The sequence below is a fragment of the Ochotona princeps genome, chromosome 1, assembly GCF_030435755.1.
Source record: "Ochotona princeps isolate mOchPri1 chromosome 1, mOchPri1.hap1, whole genome shotgun sequence".
NCBI classification, from domain to species: Eukaryota; Metazoa; Chordata; class Mammalia; order Lagomorpha; family Ochotonidae; genus Ochotona; species Ochotona princeps.
Genome location: NC_080832.1, coordinates 10,748,986 through 10,773,500, shown reverse-complemented (window position 1 = coordinate 10,773,500; position 24,515 = coordinate 10,748,986). Strand labels below are relative to the sequence as shown.

At 42.5% G+C, this 24,515-nt stretch overlaps 1 protein-coding gene across 6 annotated transcripts in view; it reads left to right on the top strand.

Moving 5' to 3' along the window:
- Positions 1–24,515, top strand: part of SCAF8 (SR-related CTD associated factor 8) — a 149,248-nt gene that overhangs the window by 54,176 nt on the left and 70,557 nt on the right. For 5 of the 6 annotated variants that reach the window (XM_058662515.1, XM_058662577.1, XM_058662650.1 and 2 more), the window contains 8 exons: positions 66–196; positions 5,210–5,386; positions 6,938–7,017; positions 8,524–8,641; positions 15,181–15,312; positions 15,543–15,655; positions 20,152–20,345; positions 23,685–23,785. In XM_058662515.1, the coding sequence (XP_058518498.1) occupies positions 66–196; positions 5,210–5,386; positions 6,938–7,017; positions 8,524–8,641; positions 15,181–15,312; positions 15,543–15,655; positions 20,152–20,345; positions 23,685–23,785 (1,046 nt within the window). The remainder of the gene's footprint in view (positions 1–65; positions 197–5,209; positions 5,387–6,937; positions 7,018–8,523; positions 8,642–15,180; positions 15,313–15,542; positions 15,656–20,151; positions 20,346–23,684; positions 23,786–24,515) is intronic. The other variant, XM_058662552.1, reaches the window with a different exon arrangement.

Genomic DNA, 24,515 nt, shown 5'->3' with positions numbered 1-24,515 from the left:
TTGTTCGAGCCTCATTTCTTTACATATTGATGTAGATTGTTGGGTGGGCATGCGTCTCTTCGCAGGAACTCCAGTGACACCTGTGACTCCAGCCACTGTGGTCCCAGGCTTACCTGACCCATGGGTGTCTCAGATAACAAACACTGATACACTGGCGGCCGTTGCACAGATCTTGCAGAGTCCTCAAGGCCAGCAGGTGAGTTACTCTGGTTTGTTAAAAATAATTTATAATTCGTTATTTTCCTAATGGATTGCTTCATACATACTATGAAATATGTATTGATAGTGCATCACTACTCTACCTTGAACTTCTAATTTGTGAATGCCTTTTGAGTACCTTAATATGTCATTGGATATTATAAATATTATAAAAAATTAGTAATAATAATATTTTATTTCTGTGACAGAATATCATCAAGCACTTCATTTTTTTAACAGCTTTATTCATTTAATTGGAACAGTTACCATGAAGGTCTGGCATGATGGCCTAGTGGCTAAATCCTCGCTTTGCATATGCTGGGATCCCATATGGACACTGGTTTGTGTCCCAGCTGCTCCACTTCCCATCCAGCTCCCTGCTTGTTGGCCTGGGAAAGCAGATGAGGATGGCCCAAAGCCTTAGGACCCTGCACCTGCATGGGAGACCCTGAGGAAGCTCCTGGCTTTGAGTATAGCCATTTGCCCCTACTTGGGGAGTGAACCAGTGGACAGATCTTTCTGTGTCTATCTCCTTCTACGTAAATCTTCCTTTCGACAAAAATAAATATTTTTCTTGTTTAAAAAATTAGTTACTAAAAGAAAGGGAAAGTCAAACACCTTATACCAACTTCTCAGGTGTCCACAATGGCCAGGAACTAGGGGCTTCTTCCAAGTCTCCCATGTGGGGCAGTAGCCCAAAGACTTGGGCCTTCTTCTGTTGCTTTTCCCAGACCATTAGCAGAGAGTTAGATTGAAACATTCGTAGTTAGGACACGAACTGGCATGCATGTGGGACGCTAGGGTCACAGGCAATGGCTCTACCTGCTATAGCACAGTGCCAGTTCCTAAGCACATCAGTTGTGCCAAGCATTGCTGGGTGCTGTCGGTAACTCTGTAAGGGAATGGATGGTCTCATGTGTTGAAGGACACCTCTTGCTTGAAGGAGACAAATAGTGAGACATTTAGAGTGACACATGACTTTACAAATGTTGAAAGTGACAAAGTTTTGAGAGGCAGGTCAGAATTAAAGATAAAAAAATATATGTATATATTTAAACATTCTGTGGGAGTTTTTTTGTTTTGTGTTGTGTCGTGTTTTTATTTGTAAGCCCAGTTTATGGAGGGAAGGCGAGGCTGAGATGGAGAGAGCTTCCATTCGCTTATTCATTTCCCAGATAACCACGGCTGCTGGAGCTTAGCTGATCCAATCCAAAACCATAAACCAGAACGGCCACGGATTTGAGCTGTTCTCTGTTACTTTCCCAGTCAATAAGCCGGAGGCAGAATTGGAAGTGCAGTAGCTGGGACTAGAACTGGACCTATCTGGGATGGTGGCGTTTTATGATAGAGAATTTCCTGTTGAACCACCATGTCAAACCTCCCCCCTACCCCCACCACCAGGATAAATTATTTTTGAAGTGGCATTTTAATTGTGAGTTGAAATGGAACTCGTCATGGCAGAAAGGAAAGGAAAGTTGCATGTGTAGACAAGTGAGGTTGCAGGCAGCATGGCATGTTGTCAGAAAGAAGCTCTCGAGGTGTGGTAGGTAAGATTGTCGCTGAGATACCAGGTCTCACATGCGTGCTCATTTGAGTCCCAGGAGTGCCGCTTCAGATCCAGCCTTTCTGCCAGCGGCCTGTGAAAAGCACAGAAGATTGGCCTAAGGGTTTGGGCCTCTGCCACCTACATAGAAAACCTGGATGCTGTGATTGGCTTCCGGTTTCTGCCTGGCCATTGTGGCCATCTGATGGGTGAACAGGAGCTTGAAAGATCTCTTTGTGTTTTCCTTCTCTGTCTCTGTAACTTTAAAATCAGTCAGTAAATTAATGTGTCCTTAAAAAATGAAAGAGAAGGCTTTCCTGTTTGGGCACTGCGGTATGAGGACATCACACTGTGTGTGTGAATGAGTTTGAAGGATGGCAAAGATTCATGGCTTCATGACACCAGATTATTCTGTTTTGCTTTACATGTTTTTGTTGTTCAGCCCTTTTTTAGTTTTTACTTCGCCTTCCTAGTTTTAAGCTGTCACTTTTCACATGCTGTGTGTGTATTTCTATGGGAACATTTGAAAAGTAGTCAGTGCCAGTTTAGCCCTTCTCTTAGTTTTGATTGTTTTCCTGTTGCTAATGCTTAGGGCTCGAGGCAGGCTGTGTTCAGGTACACTGATGGCCGTGCAGGCTTCCCCGGCTGCGTCACCGCGCCCGGCTGAGGGACATGCTGTGCTAGAAGTGCAGTCCACTTCCCTGGGTGACAGCCTTGTTAGTTACAGTTTTGTTCAGGAGGTGACTTAGCTTTTCTTCTGTTAACCAGGGGACATGCTGAATTACACACACACACACACACACACACACACGAACAACCATGCTTCTCTGAGTCAGTGCATTTAAATATTTTATAATTTTTGTTTTGCATTGAAATGCAAAATTTTCTGCAATCAGTTGCTCTTTGCAGTTATTGTGTAACTGCAGAAAGATAGGTTTCTGTTTCCTCACAGTTCTTCTCAGCTTTAAATTTAGAATTATTGGGCCTAGCAGTGTTGCCTAGTGGCTAAAGTCCTTGCCTTGTACGTGGCCGGATCCCATGTGGATGACACTGTATCCTGGCCTCTCCACTTCTCATCCAGCTCCTTGCTTGTGGCCTGGGAAAGCAGTGGAGGACTGCCCAAGCCTTCGGAGTCTATGCCCATGTGAGAGAAGGGAAGCGGCTCCTGGCTCCTGGCTTTGGATCAACTCAGCTCCAGCCGTTGTGGCCACTTGGGGAATGAACCAGCAGATGGAAGATGTTTCTAAATCTTCCTTTCCAATAAAAATGAAGGAAATATTTTTAAAAATTTAGTATTATTTTTATGAATTTGGTTTAGAAATGCTGACCTTTTCCTGTGTTCTCTTGGGTATAAGCTAGAACTTTTGTGCCTGTGGAAGGCTTGAGTGAATCTTGTCAAACAGACTTCTTGTCTTAGTGTGGGGCAGGAAGGTCTTGTTTGTTTTTAAAGCAGCATTTTCAACTTCATTCATCATTTTTGTGTTCTTTTAACTTTTCTGAATAGACCCTAGTAATAGATGTTATGATTTTAAAAGTACCATTTTTTAAAAATTTTCCATTATTGTACATTGTTTTCTAAAAATCTAACAGACATCTGATTGCATGTTGTAGTTTTTTTTAAGGTTATGTTTATTGGAATTAAATTTTTTTTTCTAGTATTGCCCTGGTCCCATTTGATTTTTTTTAAATTGATTATATTGCATTATGTGACACAGTTTTATAGGCACTGGGATTCCCCCCATCCCTCCACCCCCCCGGGTGGATTCCTCCACCTTGTTGCATTACCACAGTTCAAATTCAGTTGAGATTCTTTCATTGCAAGCATCAACCAAGCATAAGTCCAGCATCTTATTGTCCAGATAAATTCAACGGTTTCTTGGGGAGACCATCTCTGGTCTGAAGGTAGAGCCGGCAGAGTATCATCCCGTTCAGTTAAAAGCCCTGACATAACATCAGTAACAATTTAAAATGTTATGGAATTAGTTGACATGGTATTGAGTAACCAATATGTTAAAAGAGAAAAAGGAAAAAAAAAAAAAGAATGTAAGTTCTGAACCACATCCTGTGACTTCTACATTGACATTTCAGTTATTAGTTTATCTACAACCGGGTTCTATACACCTTAGAATGGCTGTAGATTACGATTCAGCTGTCTCATGTCTATTTTAATTTTAGTATTTAGCAGTTTATAGCGTTGAAGCATGATTTTGCTGAACCTGGCTGTTTTTCAGTTAGTCTAACTCTGTAACTCTGACAAGACATATGTCAACAGTTTACGTGAACAGTTTTAGGAGGGGTGTGCAGAGAAATCTTCAATACCCCAGTGAGGAGTAACTAATCTTTGTGTCGTACCCAGTGCATCCCCGCTGACCGTTTCCTGTCTAATTTTTAGAATATTGGTGATACTGTGTAGATAGCATTTGGCTTTTCTTCCTCAGAAATTAATTGGCCAATTTTACTTCTCTGTACATTCTTTGTTTTTAAAGGACAGGTGAAAAATGTTGCTAAGCCTGAGCATTGTCAACTAAGAGACTTCTCAAAGTAGAAGATACATCACTGAGTCTTTAAGTTAATGGAAATACCATCTTCGAATTATCCTTGATTCCTTTTTCTTCTCTCTTTTATCCCCCCTTTTTTTAATGGTTTGCTTTCATGTGACCGAGTTACAGAGAGGGACACAGACGGAGGGCAGTGTCTGCTGTCCGCTTGTGCTTAGCTGCTGATCTTGGGTTTCGGGGGTTCCTAAGTACAATAGCTTGTCATATTTTTGTATTTCGTTTGTTCTCACATTAATAGTTTTATGAGAAATGTTTCTTTTTTTCTAAATGGAACTAGCTAATGAAGATATTTTAAGTACCAGTTGCTTTGCTATTTTTTATTTTTTGCTATTTTGATTTTTCTATTCTGAAGTAACAATGATCAGATTGAATTCATGCTGAAGACTTTATGATTGATTTATTTCAAAATGTGTTCCTTGTTTTCTTGTTCATGGGCTCTTCAAGGCCTTGCTGTTCCAGAGACAGGGGAACAGTGGCAGCAGAGCTTGCTTCCAACTCGAGTTTCCCTTTCCCTTATTACTCATTCTTTACTCTCTCACTCTGCTCCAAGAAAAGAATCTCCTTGATTCGCTGTTTCAGGAAAACTGTGTTCTTGATTGGTCAACATGAGCACTCACGGGGAAATGCCGGGGCTATCCTCAGGGAGGTGAAGGAAACCAGGCGCTTTGTGACGAGTTCTTTACCTTGTTGTCATGGTCTGACCTCTTCATGTTGTTTAGAATACTCCAGCGTTCCAGAAACATGATACCTTACTTACAACAGCCTTGTCCTTAATATATATGGCCCATACTACCTGAAAATTTTTAACAGTTGCTTTGTATTAGTGTGCATTTTATTCTTAATTTCTAGGAACTTGAGGTGGACACTTTTATGAACAAAACTCATCTGTGTTTATACCTTTTCCCTCCAGCTTCAGCAGTTAATACAGACGTTACAGATACAGCAGCAGAAGCCGCAGCCTTCGATCCTGCAGGCCCTGGATGCCGGTCTCGTCGTTCAGTTGCAGGCTCTCACAGCACAGCTCACTGCTGCAGCCGCAGCAGCCAACACGCTGACCCCTTTGGAGCAGGGAGTCGCTTTCAACAAGGTAGAAATCGAAATATTAATTCCATGTGGAATATTAAATTGTGTGAATTCATATCCCAGAAGTAACATTTTGTTATATGTTTTATATATATATATTATATATGTTAATTACAGGAATATTATAACTAATTAGCAGTTCCTGGATTTTTAAATGTTTGTGGTTTTTTGGTAGGAAAAATAAGAAGAAACACTGATTTATTGTATCATTACTTAGACTTTTTTGCCAACAGCTTCAAAGACATTTAATGTAGCTTTATATGACTAGAATACCTAAAATACAAGACAAACAGTAACAAGATTTTCAAACTGGGCGTGCAAAGCCTAGTACTGCATTTTAACATTCATTTATTTCTGTTTTTAAAGCAGATTTTACAGGGAGTGAATGTGGAGGTATTCTATCGCTGCTTCATTCTCCAGTTGGCTACAATAGCCAGAGCTGTTAGCTTGTTGGGCCACTGCACTAGCTTTAAGTAGAACCTTTTTTGTTTTGGTTTGGTTTTTTTCTGTATTTATTTTGTGTATTTGAAAGATAATTACAAAGGGCTGGAGGGATGATCATCCATTGATCACTCCTCAGATGGCCAGATGAGCTCTGGTGCTGGTGTAGGCCAAAGCCGATAGTCTCATCTTGGTCTCACACTGGTACAGGTGCCCAAGCCTTTGGAGAATCCTCAGCTGCCCTCTCAGGCACTTTACCAGGGGGCTGGATTAGAAATAAAACCAGACATAAACTCTTGCCCATGTTGGGGCTGGCATTGTGTGCTGAGTAGGACAGCTGCTTTCACATGTAGTCACCGGCCCAAATCCCACTGCTGCACTGCTGATATGCCGGAGTGACCCAAGCCCGGTACTGGCTATTGGGGTTATTTTGGAGTGAATCAGTGGGTGAAAGTTACAGATCTCTATCTGTACCCACTCCTCGCTGTTTGTGACTCTTCCTTTCAAAAAGAAAAACAGAAAGGAAAAACGATAGAAACAGGTTGGGATGCTGGCAGTTCAGACTGCATCTTACTCTACTGTGGCCCAAGTTTGGCCCAAGGAATAGAGCATTCTGAGACCACACTAGGAATTAGATCCATTGATGGTCACCCGAGGTGTTTTACCAAGCTGTATTAGCATGGGCAGCTCAATTGTATTACTGTTTATTATGCATCTCTGATTTTATTGTGTAAAGTAATTCAGTAATCAACGTAACCCCCAGGATATACATTCTAAAACTCCAGATGAATACAAAAGACAAATTTCGTATAATGTGGAGCTGAGTAAGTTTTTTCATACATACATACCTGTGGTAATGTTTAATTTATATTTTCAGACCACAGTTGAACAGAGATAACTGAAACTGTAGAATTTGAAATGGATAAGGGAGGACTTCTGTGTATGTCAGCATGCTTTAAGCAAAAATAAGGACCCCTTTAAAGTTCTAGTGTATTATAAAATCATATAAAACATATATAATGATAGAAATTAACAGGACATCATTGACAGATAGGATTTGTAACTTTGATTTAAATGAAGTGTTCTTTAATTTGTCTCTTTCTCCCTTTCTTAGAAGTTGGTGGATAGGTTTGATTTTGGAGAAGATTCTGAGCATAGTGAAGAACCCAAAAAGGAAATTGCAACTCCTCAGCTGTAAGATTTGTGATTTTTCTGTATATCCGTAGTTTTTCCTCTCTTATTTTTGTGAATACTGGGTGGGATCTTGCTACCTAAAATATGTACTAAGTAAATTGGGATATTGGTTCTGGCTCTTGAACTCCCGCATTTCAGGAAAGTGGTGGAATTACTGTCTTTTTGTAGTCTTTTCTTGGAACTTAAAAATAGCTAGTTCATATAGGAAAATTGCTAAGTAGTAGTAAGTTTAGCTGTGATATTTCCTTTTTAGTTTTTAAGTTATCTAACTCAGCTGTAGAGTAATTCCAGTGCTAGGAAAGAAAGAAGCTTGCCACCAAGTTGGGGAGTATTATTTGACTAACTAGAAGTGAGGATTTAGATTGTAGACATTTTATGTGTTGAGAAATGCATGTTTTTATTCAAATCACTGTTGGGGTGTTTTTGTTTTTTTCCTAAACAGTCCTGCAGACCCTACTAGGTTTTGGGAGGGTCCGTGAAGGACCGTTCGAAGAAGGGTGTTTGAGAATGGGGTGGAAGCTGGCGGAAGGGGGGTGCGTGGATGACCTCCTCTGATACTCTTGATTCAAATAGAGGATGTCAGTTCTGTATGTTAGGTAGTATGAAAGCCGTATAATTATAGAATGTGTAAAATATAAGTGTTCCTTTTGGTAACTGGAGTTGGACGAAGCCTTTGAGACCCTGAAGCACACTCATACCCCACTATAGAGCCTTTAATAGGCCACAAGGGTATGTTCTGCTGACAGCTGTGGTGAGAAGTCAAGTCATTGGTGTTGCGGTATGTTCGTTTGTTTCCTTTATTGAATCTGGTTTTCTTTATTTTCTACACAATGATTTGAGTTTTGCTTCCTGAAGCAAGGAAACAAATGTGTTCCATCTCTTTGAGACCCAGCCTTCAGTATTTGAAAATAGGTATCATTCTTCTCCTTCGGTTTATCTGCTCCAGATGAAGTACACTTTTTTCAACTGTTGCAAGACTTCTTACCATCCTACTTTCCCCTTTTGGGATGCCCTCTTTTTAAGTTCATGTCTTACCTGTGGCACCCAGGATTCCAGGTTTATTCCAGGTGTGGATTTCTCAGAGTGTAGTTAAATTGTTATTTCCTCTTATCTAAGCACTATCGATTTGTGTTAGCATGCCTAGTATATATTTGTGCTTCTAAAAGAAGGTACGTTTTGTCAGATCTCTGGTTAGTTGTAATTGTGATTTTCCATGTATTGATTGCTCAGCCATATTTGACTCTATATTGTAGTCAGAGGAGTTAAATTGAAAACCTTAAAATAATTCAAGATTTCTATATTTTAAGCTATTCTGATGAAAACACCAGTGTGTATTTAGTAGCGTGAGAGATAGTATCAGATCTTCAAGGGAGAATCTCTAACATGTTATCTTTTGTAACACTATTGAATTATACCTTTTAATGTATTAATATTCTAAACTATTGTGTTTATTTTCATCTTTAACAGAACTAAAGCATGTTTCCATGTTTCCGTTTTTCCATGTAGGTCCCATGTGCCGGACTCTGTGAACAATTCCATCTTCCATCAGATAGCAGAGCAGCTGCAGCAGCAGAACCTGGAGCACCTGAGACAGCAGCTCCTGGAGCAGCAGCCGCCACCGAAGGTATCTGCCCCCTCACCTGGCGCTCAGAGACACAGATGGGCATCCTTAGGTTTTGCATTCAGTTCGCTGTTGCTGCTATTGTTTCATCCTTTTAATTTTTACTTTGTTTCTTTTCTGAAGTATGGTGGTATGTCTTTAACTTTGTGGCAGTGTTTCATGCATGGATTTCAAAATGTGCTGATATAAAAAGAATCTTAGTTTTACCTCCATTTGTATGCATACTTTTTTTTTAAAGATTCATTTTTATTAGAAACTGCAAAGAGAAAACTCTTCCATCCGCTGATTCACTCCCCAAATGGCTGCAGCTGCCAGAACTCCGCTGATCTGAAACCAGGAAACAAGAGCTTCTTCCGGGTATCCCATGAAAGTTTAGGGTCCCCAGACTTTGGGACATGTACTGTTTCCCCAGGCCATAAGCAGGGAGCTGGATGGGAAGTGGGTCAGCTGGGCCCACATACATACTTTTTAAAGATTATTTGAAAGTCAATTTTACACAGAGGAGAGACAGAGTATGCATATTCTTTGAGGTTCTTTTGTGTTACTAAGTTCTTCTCACAACCTTTGTAGTTTTTTTCTGTAATTGTACTGGTTTTTTTTATATTTTAATTTTTTTGTTGGAAAATGAGATATACAAAGAGGAGAGACAGAGAGGAAGATCTTCTGGCTGTTGATTTATTCCCCAAGTGGCCACAATGGCTGGAGCTGAGCTGATCCGAAGCCAGGAGCCAGGAGACTCTTCTGGACTCCCACATGGGTGCAGGGTCCCAAGGCTTTGGGCTGTCCTCCAGTGCTTTCCTAGACCACAAGCAGGGAGCTGGAGCGAAATGGGGTCGCTGGGATACCAACTGGCGCTCATATGGGATCCCAGTGCGTTCTAGGCAAGGACTTTAGCCACCAGGCCACCATGCTGGACCCATTTTTGCTTCTGTTTTATTTTAAATTTTATGATGCAATTGCATAGGCTCTGAGATTTCCCTTACCCCCTTCCTAAAACCTGATTTTCTCCATATTATTACAAGAGTGCAGTCCTTCATACACAGTTATAAACCCATCGTTCTACAGTGTGTGTCCTGACATTGTGAGTGCAGACAGTGGCACACAGTCCTGCATACTATAAGATATATTCAACAGTTTCGTTGGGAATCCATCTTTGATTTGAAAGTAGAGATGCACACTGCATTGTATCTTCACATCTGGATGAAATAGTCTGTTGTACAGTTACTATACATGCCCTTAAATGAAAAGCCATAAAACAAAATCTAAAACAGGAATAAAGTTAAAAAAAATAGCCATGAAGTTAAAAAAATATATATACTATTGAGTAACTAATGTGTCAATGTAGAAATGAAAAAGAAAACAAAAAATCTTGGAGAAAATTGTACTAATTAGACAATAGAAACTATTTTGAAGAAATAAAAATAAGTACAAAGATATCAAAACCCATGAGTTGTATCAAAAACAATATTGAAAAGATTATTCGTCTTATAATTTGCATGAAGGTTGTACTGTGTTCTGATAGTTTTTGACTCCACATTGCAGAAACTCATTGGAGTATACTGCAAGTAGAGAACAGAAAACTCTAGACTTTCAGTTACTGTTTCAAACTTCATGTTTTCCCCTCAACTCTGTTCCTTGTTAAGCAAAGAGTATGTACCAGCAACTTTATTAGCAAACTAACATTCATAGTTAACAATTAATCCTCATGGGATAGGCATTGTGACTCCTGTTTACTTCAGAGGGAGCTGAAAGCTAGTGAGATAGACGTCTGATACTAAGTGCAGACCTGAGGGCATGTACCTGGCACAGTATTGTCTGCCTCCCATGCCAGAGGGCTTAGGTTCGGGCCCTAGCGCCTCTTTCCCCGCCTTCCCCTCCCACGTTCCCTTCATCCCTTCCTTCCTCCCTTCCTTCTTTCCTTCCTTCTTTCCTTCCTTTATTGGAGAGAGAGAAGGAGAAACAGAAAGTTCTTCCATTCTTCATGGCCAGAATGACTACACTTGAGCCAATCCAAAGCCAGGACCCACTCACTTCTTCCAGATCTCCATGTGGCTGTAGGGTCCCAGACTTTGGGTTATCTTGCATTGCTCTCCCAGGCCATAACCACAGAGCTGGATCAAAAATGCTACAACTTGATCTTGAACTAGTGCTCGTGTGTGTCAGGGCTTGCAGGCAGAGGACTAGTGAGTTGAGCCACCACAGCCCATTTCCCTAGTTCATACAATTCCTGCTTCTTACAAATAGCCATCCTGATGAATAAGTCAGCACTGCTGACACGTGTCACCTTGAAGAACAGTGACTTCTTGTTCCTGATTCAACTTTGCCCAATCTGGCTCTTTTGGTATTTAGGGGGAGTGAGCCGGTTGATGGGAAGTCTTTGGTCTGTCTGCCTTTTGAATAAGTAAAAAATGGATGCATACCATCAGTCTTAAAACATATCCTTATTTTTTGTATAGATAAGAATTTCAAACTTCTTGAAAGTGTGACATTTTCTAAGTAAGATTTATTTTCTTCAGTTACAGAGAGGAGGAGAGACAGGTCTTCCTTATGCTGGTTCACCCACCCAACAACGCCCCCCCCCCCCCCCCCCGGCATGGCCATAATGGCTGTAGCTGAGGTAATTCCAAGCTAGGAACCAGGAGCTCCTCTGGGTGTTCTGTGTGGGTGCAAGGTCCCAGGACATGAGTCATCTCCCGCTGCTTCCCCAGGCTGTAAGCACGGAGCTGGATTGAAGCTGGATTGGAACCGGGTTAGTCAGGATCCCAACCGTTGCCCGTAAAGGATGCTGGTGCCACCTTGGAGGCGTAGCATATTATGTCATAGTGCTGGCCCTGAGTAACATCGTTTTGAATTTTAGAGAATCTTATCAAAAGTTTCAAGTTTAATGAAAAAAATTATACCGTAAGATTGATACAATATGTTCTAAGGTGTAGAAGGATTACATCCATTTTTACAAAGCCTGTTGTTACTCAGTATGAGAAATGGCTTGAAATACTTAGACCTTTTAGAATAACAGTAAGGAAACCCTTTCTCCTATTAACCGTCCCTCATCCTTCTTGCTAAAATGTGCTACCACATTAAAAAATGTATGAACAGTACATTGCCGTGCTAGAGTCACACACAGACTTGAAAATAGAGACAAGTCCAGAGCATATACATCTGTGTGAACTCTCAGCAGCATTCTGGCTGTCTAGTAGAGCAGCAGAGGGCAGAAAAGAGAGAGTGGGTACATGGAATGCAAAGGCAGGAGTCCGCACTGCAGGATCTGAACTTTACTTTTAAAGCAAACAATAAACATAATGTAAGTATTTGTCACATTTGTTGGGTTGAGAATGGAATTGCTGTTTCTTGTGAAGAGCTGATTCGGATACAGGCAGTTAGGGGAGGGGAAGGACACTATTTTTTTGCCAAGCACATCTATCTACTCAAGAATCCAGGAAGTTGCTGATGGAATATAATGCGAAACATTTGGACGTTGTTTAAAGAAAAGCAGAAGTTGTAACTCAAATAAGGAAGCAGAGTGTTAATTATTACAGTGCTAGATGACCAGAGAGCTGTTAAATAGGCAAGAGACAGTGTTGATGGAAAAAAATTTGTCCAAACAACAGGTTTGTGGGGCTGTAAGTATGACATTTTTTACAATCTCCTTATTAAGTTTCATTTCAGTTTAGAGGATTTAGCTGAAGCTAAATCAAGATAGTACTCTTGACCAGCTTGTAACAAACTGTATTATTAAAATAAGGTACTAGAAACTTGAGAAAAAAATTATTTTAAGACTCTGACCTACCAAAAAGAAATCTGGGCTTAATTATTCTATTTGTTCAAATATTCACAGCATAGTGTAATTACAATCTTTTAAAAGCATCGTTTCTGCTGAATAAGGTGAATAAGGTGGACAGTAAGCTGTAAAACCTGTGACAGATTGATATTAAAACATAGGTGAGCAAGGGTACATTTAAATGAAGTCTTTTCTGTAACGTGCTGAATTGGACAGAAGTAGCATACCTCATTGTCCCAGAGGCAAATGATGATGGCTGGGACTGAAGTCTAAACTTCTGCGTTCCAGGATTTGCATTAGTAAAAAGCCAGAGTTAGAGTCAGGACTTAATCTAGACACTCTTAATATAGCCTGTAGGTGTGCAAAAACAGCATTGGTCACTGCAGCCAATGCCTGCCCTAGTGTAATGTTTTTAAAGGGTACACCAAGGCTGTGCTGGAAGAGTAGGGTTACTTACTAACTTCTGTCAGTGTTGTGGTAGAGAACCCTGCTGTCTGTTTTAATTCCTAGTAGAGCTTTCATTTCAAAATCTCACACGTTACTTAGCACAAGGGAACCTGCACCCCTATTATTGATCACAGGACGTAGAATGGTTCTTTGCATTTTTTTCACTGTTAGTTTCCATACAACTTTATTTCCTTCCAGTTTAATGTCAGTCATAAGAATAACCTATTTCAAGCTCCCATGTAAATAAATCACTGGTTGGTTTGCTATGATTCAAACATGTTAGATATCTTGATGTTGCTTTTAAATTATTTTTAAGTATATGGTGTGTTCAGCTTTAATGTTTAATGTTATAAGGAAGATACTGACAATTTCAAAATAAGAACCATGGTTGTTGCTTGTCATATTGTTTATTTTTGTAGAGAATAAAATTAATGAAAACGAGTTTGCAATCAGTAATTTTTATAAAAATAGCTAATTTACTCTCTTACAAAGGATAATTTGAAATCAAAATAATCTTTTTTATTTTAAGAGATTTATTTATTCGAAAGGCAAAGATATAGAGAGGAAGAGATAGAAATCTTTCATCCTGTGATTTATTCTCCAAATGGCCACAGTTGGGAACCAGGAACTTCCTCCGGTTCCCACATGGGTGCGGGGACTCAAGGACTCGAGCTCTCCTCTGCTCGTTTCCCTTGTCATTAGCAGGGAGCTGGATCAGAATTGGAGCAGCTGGGATTGAAATGGTGCCCAGGTGGGATACTGTTGCTGTGGTGACGTCGCACATGCCACAGCACAGCACTACCGTTAATGTAGAAAATAATTTCTATTAAGGTATCTTAAATTGCTTCCTAAAGCCAGTAAATTGAACAAAACAGTTTCTGTCTTTTAAAATGTCTGATTCTCTTGTCCTTTAAAACTTTCTGTTGTTTGAGGATTTGAGAATTTGTATTTTTTTTTTTAATATTTATTTTTATTGCCAAGTCAGATATACAGAGAGGAGGAGAGAGAGAGAGACAGGAAGATCTTCCATCTGTTGATTCATTCCCCAAGCAGCCGCAAAGGCTGAAGCTAAGCCAATCCAAAGCCAGGAGCCCGAGCCTCTTCCGGGTCTCTCACGTGGGTGCTGGATCCCAAGGTTTTGGGTTGTCCTCCACTGCTTTCCCAAGGCACAAGCAGGGATCTGGATGGGAAGCGGAGCTTCCAGGATTAGAATCAGCACCCATATGGGATCCCAGCGCATTCAAGGCAAGGACTTTGGCTGTTAGGCTACTGCACTGCATCCAATTTGTATGTTTTTGAGATTTGTTTACTCTGCAAATGCCAAGGATTCTGGAATCCTGGTTCCCCGTGTGGATGGCAGCCAGTCCAGCTACTTGAGACAATGCCTGTTGCCGTGCTTCCCGTTCACAAGAAGCTGGAATTCATAACTCAGCCGACAAGTAAACCCAAACATTCTCATGGGATGCACGCATCGCGTGTGCTGTCCTAATGTGCCTCACATTCGCTGTACAGAGTTCAAAGTTTAACGCCAATAGAATTTTAGAAGTATTTTACAGGTCTAGATTCAGAGCAGTTTGATTATGATCAGTGATCTTAATTGTACCATTTGAAGTTTGTTTTGCCATGTAAGATACTTTCCTGGACTTTGTACCATTTTTATTAGTGCTAATTATCAGTGAAATTCTAGATTTATTTAACTTAGTGACATTGTATGTCATTCATTCATGATAAAAATTCTGTTATGAATTCTGTATATTTTTAAGAAATATCTTTTTTTTTTAAAGATTTATTTTTTATTACGAAGTCCGATATACAGAGAGGAGGAGAGACAGAGAGGAAGATCTTCCGTCCAATTATTCACTCCCCAAGTGACCGCAGCGGCTAGCACTGCACCAATCCGAAGCCAGGAACCAGGAACCTCTTCCGGGTCTCCCATGCGGGTGCAGGGTCCCAAATCTTTGGGCTGTCCTCCACTGCTTTCCCAGGCCACAAGCAGAGAGCTGGATGGGAAGTGGAGCCGCCGGGATTAGAACCGGCGCCCATATGGGATCCTGGGGCATTCAAGGCAAGGACTTCAGCTGCTAGGCCACAGCGCTGGGCCCAAGAAATATCTTAAATATATGGCTGATCTTACTGTTGTATTTGTCATATAGTCCCTTCCTCTTCTGTTACGGAGATATTCTCCATCTTTAAATGAATCTATGTTATGCAAAGGTGTAATTTTAAATTGATGTGATTTAAACATTTGGAATGTCTTGCATTTAAATTTCCATTTGTGATGATAATCTCCCAATGTGTTTTCTGTGCTTTTTCCTAGGCAACGCCTCAGGATAGTCAGGAAGGCACATTTGGATCTGAGCACTCGGCATCACCATCCCAGAGCAGCAGTCAGCAGCAGTTTCTGGAGCCTGAAGCGAATCCAGATGAGTCCATCGATTTTCAGCAACAGGTGAACGGAAATGCTTTTGCAGATTATGTCTACAATTAGAAAATGAAAGTATAGAGCAAGTATCATGTAAAGGTCGTTTCTGTAAAGCATTTTTCTGCTGCTTAGCTCCACACCCTAACCCTCTTACTTACGAGATATTTTGCATGTTGGTTACTAAGGCATAGAGTCAAAATATAGCTAATTGTTAATGAGGCTTTTTGTTGATTTTTCTGTTGTTTTTAACCTCCAAGGATATGGATATAGATGAAGCGCAAGATGGAGTGGAAGAGGAGATATTTGAACAAGAAACTAAGAAAGCGGCTCTTCGCTCAAGATCCAGAACTCATTCACGGTCTCGTTCAAGGTTCATATTTTATTCATAGCTTTGTCTGAGCTTCTAAACTATTTCTTTACATCAAGATGAAAGGAACTGCTTTTCTTGAAATGACAAATTCTAAGTAAAAAATTATTCAAAACTTCAAAAACCAAGAATCACCTTTGTTGTATTCTAATTGGATATATCTGTAGCTACTTAATGAAATACCTAAGAGTAACAGATACACAGTTAGACTGGATTTTGGATGATGTCAGCATTTAGTTGATAGTGTTATTGATAACTTCCATTTTAGGATATTGCTTCTGAACATAGCAGTTACAACTGTATTTTTTGCATTTCATTTTATCTCTTGATGCCAAGATTCATCACAGAACTCCAAAATACATTGTCAGAAACAAGAGATATAATACCATGTCCTGTTTAGGGTGGGAAGGTTGAGGAAGAGGAGAGAGTGGATGTGGGAGAGGGAAGGAGAACAGGTCAGATTCATTATCCTAACTACATCAGTACCCAGCGATATTGATCGATGGTATAATTTTCTGTTATTAACATTCATTTCCTAATTTCATGATTGTGGTATCTTTGCCACCTACATGGTCATTCATTCCTGTTTTTGATTACTATATAAATAAGTTGCATAACACTAGAGAAGCTTCATGAAACTCTTTCTAGAATCTCAATCTTTGATTCTACATGAAATTTGTTACTAATTTGAACTGTGCATTTCGAGATTGGGAAAGAATGCCTGTTTGAAACTTGGATTTTAGGCCAGGCACCTAGGTGCCTTCCTGCTCTCAGGTGCCTAGGCAGCTTCTGGGAGACTGGGGGCTTGTGCTGGGGACCAGCGGAGCGAAGTCGACCGACACATGTTTGGGTCCCTGGCGGGCAGGTAGGGTAAGCGTTAGGGCCCCAGGCTTGTGTGCTGGCATCGTTTGCTGGTGGGCTGGGCTTGGAGACTCATTAACATGCTTGAGTCTGGGTGGCAGAGGTTACGGTCCCAGGCCAGCAAGTGTGCTGGAGAACTGGATCTGGGGTGCCAGCTGGGCGGGCAGGGCTGGGCTGCAGGGCAGTATGCCACCCCACCAAAAGATTAGCTGTGGAATCCATGTATTCACAGGCACCAGAGCTGTGGATTGATCAGGGAAGATAGTATAGGATGTGTGGGAGGGGGACTACTGTGGGAGCTTGTCACAGGTGAGGAATGACTTCTGGGGGACTTCTGCTGACAAGGCTACTGTACTGCAGGTAAGCAAGGAGGCTGAGGCTGAGTGATTTGCAAGAGGGAAGCTAGAGGATCTTCTGGGTCAGATCGATGTACCCGCCCACCTGGGAGACCTGAGCTAGGCTAGTTAGCATTGACCACCACCAATCATCACCTACCAGTGCACATTAATATTAGGGCTGGGGGGCCTACCTGGCAGGACTAGATCACTGTACCCACAAGTGAGTGTTGGAACAGGGGACGGGTCATGTTAGGCTAGACCATGGCACTAACCAGCATGCAAAAGCAGCAGATCTGGGGACATTCTGTGGGGGATATGTTGGCTTACTCTGTGGAACTACAATATCCACTGGTTTGTTCAAGAGCTGAAGCAGGGTGATGGGCTTAGCTAGGCATGACCATGGAAGCCCCCGACACTCATGGATGCTGGAGTTGGGAATAGGCCTAGGGTTCCAGGCTGCAGCACCCAAGAATAGGATGTTGGGTGGTAGGCCACAGCATCCTCCAGCACATACACAGGCCAGGACAGAGGGGCAGACTATGTTAGGTAAGGAACTAGCACCCACTGGCGCATGTGAGACCTGGAGCTGGGAATAGGCCAGTTGGGTAACTTGGGGAACTCCCTTTGAGCTGCAGCTCCCGGTGGTGAGCACATGATTCAGGACTGGGTGTTGGTCAGGCCGGCTAAGATAATTCTTGTTGGCAAGGTTACGGGCTGGTCCTGGACCAGGGAGTAGCACCCTAGCATGTGTTGGAGCCAGGATAGAGTGCGGGCTGTGCTGCGCTAGGCTATCACACCAACCCATTTGTGTGAAAGCCTGGGATGGGGCAAACTAGGCTGTAGCACTCACCGGTGAGAGTTGGGACTGGAGGTAGGCTGGCACAGGCCAGGCTGCAGCATCCAATGACAAAGGCCAAAATAGGGGATGAGCCATACCTGGCTGGGTCAGAGAAACCAACACTTGCAGGATCTGTGGCTGCTAGTAGGCCTGGTCGGAGAGACAAGGGAATGCTCCAGACTGTGAACCAGGTTGTGGTTCCCATTGGTGAGCATGAGAGTCTTGAGGGTGGTGATTCAGCAGGACGTAGCTGCAGTGTACCTTCGCATGGCTGTTAACTGGTTCTTGGGTGTGCCACATGAAGCTAGGCTTCAGCACTCACTCATACATGCAGAAGCCAGGTGGGAGTGGGGCAGGCTGGTCTAGGTCTCGGTGCCTGTGGAACCACATGAGAGCTGGGTCTGTGTAGACCAGGCGTGGCTGGGCTGTAGCACCCAACAGTAAGACCCAGAATTGGTGTGGGCCAGTGCAAGGTTGCTGTTCCTGCCGGGACAGGAGGTGGGCCAAATTAGGCTGGGTCAAACCACACCAGTGTGGGCAAGATCTGCCATTGGGATGGTAACCTGATAGGGGAGCTTGGAGAACTCTTCTGACAGGACACAATTCCTGCAGGTGAATGCAAGAATCAAGGCATGGAACAGCCGAAATCAGGACATAGGGCAGGATGGGCCGGATTGGGCCACAACACCAGCCAGCTCACATTAGAGCAAGGACTTGGGGCAGTCCAGGCTAGCCTAAGCTGTAGCATCCCCAAGCATGAGTTGGAATTTTGGAATTGGGGGCAGGTCATGCCAGGCCAGACTTCAGTGCTTGCTGGCAAATCTGGAGGTGAAGCTGACCACACCAGACCAGGCTGCAGCACTCAGCAGCTCATGTGAGTCAGGGAGGGCAGAGGTGGGCTGCCCTGGTAGGGGAACAGTGAGAACTCCCGTGCTGTGCCATTGCCCCCACTGGTGGAAATAACTGGGACCAGGGACAGACCAGGCTGGACAGGGCTACAGCACCTATTGGCTTGCATGTGAGCTGGGTTATGCTAAGTGCCCAATCCACTGGTGCATGCATGAGCCAGAACAAGTGCAGGCTGACTGGACTTTACTGCAACATCAACTGGTAAGTACTGTGATTGGGGGCAAGTGCTGTCAAGGTAGACTATAGAATTACCTGGAAAATGTAAGATCTAGGGCTGGGAATGAGCCCAGTAGGGAAACTTGGCACCCTTCTGATGAGCTGCGACTCCCACTGGTAAGCATTAGAACCAGGGTTAGGAGTGGACATGGCTGGACAGACAGTAACACCTGTTCGAATTAGTTGTGCTGAGCTAGGCTGCAGTACTCATCAGTGTATATAGAAGCCAAGTGGATACGGGATATACTGGATCAGTCTGATGCACACACCATCATGCTTAGTAACTGGGGCTGGGTGTAGGCCTGGTAGGGTTAGCATGTCATTCTATCTGGACTGCAGTTTTTGTTGGTATACTTGAGGGCTGAGGGTGTGGTGAGCAGGGTTGGGCTGGGCCACAGCATCCATTGTTTTGTGTAAGAGTTGGGACTGGCAAGACAGAACTGACTTAGCAGCTGCAACTACCAGTGTGTGTGTGTGCTCTGATGTGGGTGGATGGACTGAGCCTGGACTCTGTACTGGGTAGCACACAGAGGACTCATGTCTGGAATCACCTCTGGTGAGGTTTCTTTGGGGGGCCCTCCGAACTGAACTGCTGGACTCAACTCTAACCATGGGGAGAATTGCAGGATCTGTGGTCTGACCATAGAGTGCATGTGTCAAAAATGGGCTGCCTCATTTGCTGAAGACAGTGCAGTGGATGGCATGCCCGGATGGACATGGAAGATATGACAGTCCATTGGGGCATGCAGATGACATCTAGTACCACAGCAGAGGATGGAAGGCAAAACAAACTGGACAACCCTCTCAGCCAAGCTTTTTGTAAGCAGGTGTCTGGGCGAAAGGAGGCTCTAAGGTGGACTATGTCAACCACTGGGCCTTGGAAAGAGTTCCTTAACGTTGGGGCAGTGAAATCAACAGCATTTCAGAACTATTGAAACCACCTCAGAGCATGCTCCACTTCGGGTTCCCTGGAGTGACATGGAGTGGCTGTTCCCCACCTGTGGTTACTGATATGGTTGGGTTGCTGGGTGTGGCCTCTGCCCTGTTTCCTCCCCCAGATATAGGAAGAATAAAAATAAAATTAGAAAAAACGGTCTCGTCCACTTTCCCATACTCCTCCACCCTCTCCACCCTCACCAGTATCCCCCATGGGCATGTATAGGTCTCAACTATGTCAACATTATCCAAATTAAAAATTTCACATATATAGACAGAAACTTGACTATTTAAATACTTTAGGAATGAACTAGATGTAAGACAACTGTTTTTCCTCACTTAAAAGTGAGGAATTTTAGAGGATGTTCTTAGAGCAGTGAAATCAACATTTTTTTAAACAGATCACCAAGAAAACGAAGGTCGAGGTCACGGTCTGGTTCTCGGAAGCGCAAACACAGAAAACGCTCCCGTTCCCGCTCAAGGGAGAGGAAGCGGAAAGCCTCCCGGTCCTACTCCAGTGAGAGGAGAGCCCGGGAGCGGGAGAAGGAACGGCAGAAGAAGGGATTGCCGCCGATCAGATCTAAAACGTTAAGCGGTGAGTGGCATGCTTCTAGAGAAGCTCGTTTCTGTGCGTTCTGCAGAGGTAGGGCGCGGCCGTAACATTATTGGGAAGAGGAGAAAAGGAGTAATAGATTCTCCCCAAACTCGAGTTGATTGAGCAGCAAGCTTCTGGGTTTTTTTGTTTCTTTGCTTGTTTTTGTTTTTTGTTTTTTAGTTTAAGGTAGATTCAGAAGTGTGACTTGATAAGTGAAAATATAGAGCTAATCAGGTAGGAATTTGCAGCATAGATACTTTGTCTTCTGTGCACAGCATCCTGTTTGTGACCCTCAGGTCTGAAGGAGCATGTATTTTGCTACTATTTTTTTTTTAAGATTTATTTTTAATGGAAAGGCAGATATACAGAGAGGAGAGGAGACGGAGAGGAAGATCTTCATCTGCTGATTCACTCCCCAAGTGACTGCAATGGCCGGAGCTGAGTCAGTCCGAAGCCAGGAGGCAACAGCTTCTTCGGGGTCTCCCGTGTGGGTGCAGGGTTCCAAGGCTGCAGGCGGTCTTTGACTGCCTTCCCAGGCAGCAAGCAGGGAACTGAAGTGGAGCAGCCAGGATAAGAACCAGCACCCGTATGCAATCCTGGTGCATGCAAGTTAGGACTTTAGCCACTAGGTTACTGTGTTGGGCCCTTGCTATCATTTTTAAAACAAATTATAAGTTTATAGGTTGCCAAAGAAGATAAATAAGTATTTTACAAGGCTTTTCTCTATATATAATCTTTTATTAATATACATAGAATAAATTTAGTTTAGGAACTGGCTAGAGGAAGGTTCATTCGCTAGTAACGCTAAGTATAATGAAGTAAATGATAATCTGTGTAACTTGCCTGTGATTGTAACTTGCAAGGTGAAGGTACCACTTCAGATGGGGCGTCAGCATGTCACAGTGTCGCAGCAAGAGCTGGACCGTGCTCAGGTCACCTCATTGTCGTGTGGCTGCTATGCTGGAATGTGTGAGAAAGGCAGACCTAGAATTGAAACAGTGGTTGTCTTCCTGCTGAGCTTGTCAGCTTGGGCAGGATTTGGCTGTTTGCCTACTCTTACCTGATTGTGAGAGCTAGTACCAGTTTGATTATGTTGGTATTTCTAGCTCTAGAAGTTTCTGTTTGCACCTTGGAAAACTAAATTGAAACTAGTGGAGAAGACTCAAGAAAATGATGCTGAACAGCTAACTACAAAGTGTGCTGATGCCCCGTGTGATTCCCTTTAAGACAATCAGGGCCCTGAAATTTACATACCAGTTCCTGGGCAGGGCTTTCTTGCAGGCATTGTCATATTGTTATTGTCATATTATTATTGTCACAATTTATGCAGCTATTGGGCCTGGAATTTATTTGTTACGGTTTTACTTTGATGGCTGTAAGTCATAGAGGAAAAGAGACTCCAGATGGCAAATAAGCAGATCGCCGTGAGAGCTGTTTGTGTATCCGTCAGTGCACAGCCGTCCTCACTCTAAAGTATCATGGGCTTCATGGGGTTTTATCAGCACATCTGAAACGTAGCGGTGTTTCTCTGCTATTGGGCCCACACAGATTGTAGCCTAGAATATTTTTCTGTTTAGGGAAGGAGATAAAAAGCACCACACAACATTATAATAGGAGTCGCATGTCCCGACAGGGTGGGGATAGAGGGAGTCATTCTTGCTTTCTCAAAATAAAATAATTGTTTATGGGATAATTCTCTAGAGAGTAGTGAGGAGAAGCATGAAACAGATAAGGAGGCTACAGTATGTCAGACAGTGGCGAGGGCACCACTGGGCAGAAGAGGTTTCTGTGCTCTTTCAGTCAAGGATCTTACGGTGGAAAGACAAGCATTATCCAAGGGGGCCCAATTGAATCAACAGAGTATTTAAAGGAGGAAGCCCAGGCCTGTTGTGATAACCTAGTGACTAAAGTCCTTGCCTTGCATGCCCCGGGATCCTATATGGGTGCTGGTTCGTATCTTGGCTGCCCCACTTCTATCCAGCTCCCTGCTTGTGGCCTGGGAAAGCAGTCAAGGACGGCCCAAAGTCTTGGGACCCTGCACCCACATGGGAGACCTGGAAGAGGCCCCGGGCTTCTGGCTTCAGATTGGCTCAGCTCTGACCAATGAACTAATGGAAGATCTTCCTCTCTGTCTCTCCTCCTCTCTATATCTGTCTTTGCAATAAAAATAAATCTCAAAAAAAAAAAAAAGGAGGAAGCTGGATCAGAGAGAAGAGAATTTTAAATGAAAGGAGAAACAGACTGATTGGAAAAGTCTGCTATGCTGCTAGCTGTGCAGGAGGTGGTTGCTGCTGCCAGGTCGAGGCATTGAAGCAGTTTGTAAGGGTTCTCAAAGCCTAGGGAGCCAAAGTCTGCAGCCTCCAGGGGAGCGCGTGCTCTGTCCGTCCGCTGTAGAGCTCTGCAGACGTGAGACATCAGCTTCCATCTGAGTAGAGTGAGGTTTGTATCATTTTCTGACATCAGCAATAAAAACTGACACAGGTACCTTGAGTTTTTGGGAGAATATCAGATTTTATGTACCTAGGATCAGAATATACTAGACAAAGAATATTTGCAGGCAACAGTTACCGGGGGGTCTGTGTTCATTAAGCAGTTCCTGGAGCTTATCACAGGTCTGGAAGATTTGTGCATCTTGACTAACTGGCATAGAGAAACCTAGCTGAAAATCTGGGTCATGTAGTGGTGGTCTTGCAGCAATCATGCCTTATATCTAGATTTCTGCTGTCATATGTTAAAGTTAGCTAAAAAGTTGGAAATTTGGAGTGTTTTGTTTTGTTTTGTAATGATACATAAAAGAAAATATGATATGTTAAGACTACAGACATTTTTGAAAATATCATTCTTGGTGATAACAGACCACGCAGCTGAAAGTACAGATGATGTCAGTTGGTTATTTAAGGGGAGGCTGCAGCGGTTGAGTGTCTTGGTCTTTCATGATAACAACGTAAGGGTTCTGTGTCTGTGCAGAATATTTTCTTAGGCTGTGGGTAGTCAGGGTCTCAGAGTTATCTGTCGTTTAGAGTTTCATACAGCACTGAAAGACATACAGGTATAGAGATAGACTGCAGTGAGAAGTGACTGGATTCACCTGAGGAATTCTGGTATTAGTCATTCCCCACACCACATGTCACTAAAGTGCCTTGCATCCACAGCTGTTCAAGCTTGTGACAGGTATGTGGTACCAGATTAGCTTAGCTTACACGTTGGATTTCTGTTGATTTTAAGTATAATCTTTGTTAACATCCATTAGCCAGCATCTTAAATATACTAAATATGTACTATTTTAAATTTAATTCATTAGTGCTACTAATGATTTATTTGTCTCTTCTGTTCTGACAGTATGTAGCACTACTCTCTGGGTTGGCCAAGTGGATAAGAAGGCAACACAGCAGGATTTAACCAATCTGTTTGAAGAGTTTGGACAAATAGAATCCATTAATGTAAGTCTGAGGTCTTGAAACAGTCATATAAGGTAGAGAAAACACACAGAGGACTTTCCTCAATGAATTGCTTCAGTATTTACTTAGAACTTAATAGTATCTGATGTTATTAAGGTGCGTTTCTATAAGGATTGTTTCTGTGTTTATTCTGATAAAACTATCTCCTTAAATTGTTTTCTGAGTTTAAGTTAGCAGCAGCCCCACGTGATCTAGGTTTTTGTAATTTGAGATTTTTTGTAAGTCGGGACTGAGTCACTCATAAATAATCATAGAGATGCGGTCGGAATTGAGATTGCCAGGTTTTTTTTTTCCCTTGCTGTATCATTTATCTCATTTTATCTCTTTCACTGTAAAGTGGATATTTTGCAAGAATAATGGTGTTGCGGTGGCACCTCCAGCAATTGGAGAACAGTTCTTTCACACTTAAACTTAATTTCTTTTACTGCTTCTTTGTCTAGTTTCCTTGAGTATTTCCTCTTCCCGAGGCTGTTACCTTTTTCCTGTGAGCAGGTACCTTTAATTAGCCATTTAAATTGCCTTAATACTTGGAAATAATTTGCTTTCCTGTATCTCCTTCCCCTATCATGTAAATTACAGTGAAATAAAGGTAAACAGTGAAGTCTACAGACATTCATTTCCTTGAGTTTTTTTTTAATTGTTTCGATGTTTAATTTTTTCCTTTTTGGTTTAATTCCCAATGTTCCTTTGTGTGGCCAGGTTTACTGTTGCA